The sequence below is a fragment of the Cryptomeria japonica genome, chromosome 6 (genome assembly GCF_030272615.1).
Source record: "Cryptomeria japonica chromosome 6, Sugi_1.0, whole genome shotgun sequence".
In the NCBI taxonomy this organism is placed as follows: domain Eukaryota; kingdom Viridiplantae; phylum Streptophyta; class Pinopsida; order Cupressales; family Cupressaceae; genus Cryptomeria; species Cryptomeria japonica.
Genome location: NC_081410.1, coordinates 74,210,285 through 74,212,904, shown reverse-complemented (window position 1 = coordinate 74,212,904; position 2,620 = coordinate 74,210,285). Strand labels below are relative to the sequence as shown.

Genomic DNA, 2,620 nt, shown 5'->3' with positions numbered 1-2,620 from the left:
AGACATCATGATGAAAAACATGGAAGACGTTGTAGCATATAGCAAGGAGATGGCTAATAAAATGGCAGTCGTGCTATGTAGGTTCTATAGCAGGAATTAGAAAGGAAGAATGCAAATCATAAAAGGGTTGAGATGGTTGTTTCTTTTGTTGGTTTGTTGGCCAAGACATTAGGAAAAGGGGAAAGTTAGTGATACTCCATATGCTACTTCTTCTCAAGAGGTCTCTACAAACAAGGAGTTGTATTTTCTAGACAAGCTCGATCTCCTTAACAAGGAGTGGCAAGCGGTGAAGGGTTTGAATCTTTTGGGAAATCGATAGATAGTTTTTTAGGCTTTTTGATCTTCTCCTAGTCCCCTTGTTCCTTTTTTTGGTTTGCTAGTCTTTTTGTTGTGTCTAGTCTTTAGCTTTTTTGTAGTCTCACTACTTGTGAGATCCCTCTCCTCCACCTAGATGGCTAATATGCAAAAGGGATCAGGCCCTATCCTGATTTACCTAATCAGAATATAATTACATGGATCTGAAAGGGCACTTAATAAGCAGTAGCCAAATGACCAATAAATTTCTATATGACTAAAGTTAGTGACTATTTAAAGATTTATTTGACAAAAATAATTAATAGCTAAAATTTAAAAATATAATATTATTTATTATTTTACTCATATGTGTATGTAGACATTTCAAAAATAATTTATTTTTATTTTCATTAAATCTTATATATTCAATTTATATATGATTGTAAATAATTATTAATTAAAACTGAAAAATATAGTGTGTTTTGAATTTCGATTAATCAATCTAATAGTCATTAACAAAATTATTAGGTGAATAGATTGAGAAAAACATGTATTTAACTTCACATCCTTCAAGTTGTTAATTGGTAAATCAAATTTCTATGAAAAATTTAGCAACTTACATAGATGAGTTAAGAACTTAAAGTTATTGTTTGTGATTCTATGCAATAGCTATGTATTTTCTAAGCAAATAAAAAATACCACCCAAAAACGTATACATCAAGACACATATAACTACTTAACGTATGTGTCACCATCTAATTAGTCATTTCTCTGATGTGACTTATGAAAAAAAATATTGTTTGTCTATTTGTTTAATACTAACACAATGACTACTAATAATTGATTTCAAAAATCATCTATGTCCTAGTCAAAAGCAAACTTTGACTTGAAAATAAAACATATGTAGTCCACAAGAAAAAACCATTATTATATAACAATATGACAACTATTGAAACACAATAATCTACTCAATCCTATCCCTCAATCAATTACAAGAAGCTAGCCTAAGTGATTCCTACACGTAAAGAGGAATTAGGTATTGAATTTACTATCACTTACCAACTTCAATGACCATTGTCTTAAAAGTCTAGACAAATAATACATGTACGAAATGATAAGAAAAAAAAGCACATTTTCATTTTGTCTGACTGGTTTTCACTGTATATACCATACCATTTTGACGTTTTGAAAAGAAAAAAGCTTTTGCAGATTAAAATCTATTGTAAGGGCTAAATTAACTAACCAGAGTTATCTATTGGAAGGTATTTGCAGGAGCTTGATGGAACTGAGTTCTCAAATCATAGGAATTTCGTAAAAGAAAAGACTGAATATCATGAGATGGGTGGTTATGAATCCCTTCATATGTTGTCAGAACGAACTGAGAATCATCGTCACACCTCTGGATTTTCTTCTTCACCACACATCCTTTAACTTCACATTTGAAATAATGCCTGCATGCGGTGTGAAACTCAAATATTCAATTTTTTTTATCTTCAGTTGAAATAATACTTCTTTTGACACTTTCGGAAAATTGTCTTGATAGTTTCTGGATTTAACTGTTGTATCAATTTTTTCGTTAACATTTTAGATCATGTTTCATGATCCGTCATCAAGATGAATAAGTTTGAAGAGAGAAAATAGATTATGAAGTATGATCCGAAACGTTGATGAAAAAATTGATCACAGAGTTAAATCTAGAAGCTTGAAAAGAGAAAATAGATTATGAAACATGATCGAAACGATGATGAAAAAATTGATCACATAATTAAATTCAAAAACTATCATGATAACTTATTATGAACTTGTCATGAAATTACCTCTGATAATGACTATTTTTTATTTGTTTCTGACCATATTTCTTCCACCGGTATCCATCATCTAGAATGTCCGTCTCGCTCCTTGTTTTCAGAGTTATTATGTTGGGCTGAGTATTGTTATCACTCTGAGTTGGGTCAGCTGAATTTAACTCCATGACTGCTTTGGGCTGAGTATTGTTATTACTCTGAGTTGGGTCAGCTGAATTTAACTCCATGACTGCTTTGGGCTGAGTATTGTTATTACTCTGAGTTGGGTCAGCTGAATTTAACTCCATGACTGCTCTGATTCAAGCAAGGAAAGGTAGGAAGTGGAAGTAATATAAATAGAGTTTTGAGAAAAGATATATGTGAAAATTTTAGATGGGTAGTTAAAACGATTCTGAGTTTGATAGAAAATCTTTATAAAAAATTATCTTAAACAGTACTAGTGCAAGGAATGCAATCTAAGGCAATTTCTAAGTGATTGTATCAATGATAAAGACATGTGTCATTAATATAACAAGCGGACT

General features: G+C 31.2%; 1 protein-coding gene across 1 annotated transcript; it reads right to left on the bottom strand.

Moving 5' to 3' along the window:
* Window positions 1-1,546: 1,546 nt before the first annotated feature.
* LOC131876497 (probable WRKY transcription factor 43) lies at window positions 1,547-2,386 on the bottom strand. Its single transcript, XM_059221912.1, has 2 exons — window positions 2,112-2,386; window positions 1,547-1,745 (listed from the first exon to the last, which is right to left on the bottom strand). Exons 1-2 carry the CDS (start codon window positions 2,384-2,386, stop codon window positions 1,547-1,549), a joined length of 474 nt encoding a protein of 157 aa, XP_059077895.1.
* Window positions 2,387-2,620: the final 234 nt, after the last annotated feature.

Coding starts and splice junctions, on each gene's coding strand:
- LOC131876497 (XM_059221912.1), bottom strand. CDS start 2,386: ATGGAGTTAAATTCAGCTGACCCAACTCAGAGTAATAACAATACTCAG. Junction 1,746..2,111: donor AAAAATAGTCATTATCAGAG/GTAATTTCATGA, acceptor CACCGCATGCAG/GCATTATTTCAAATGTGAAG.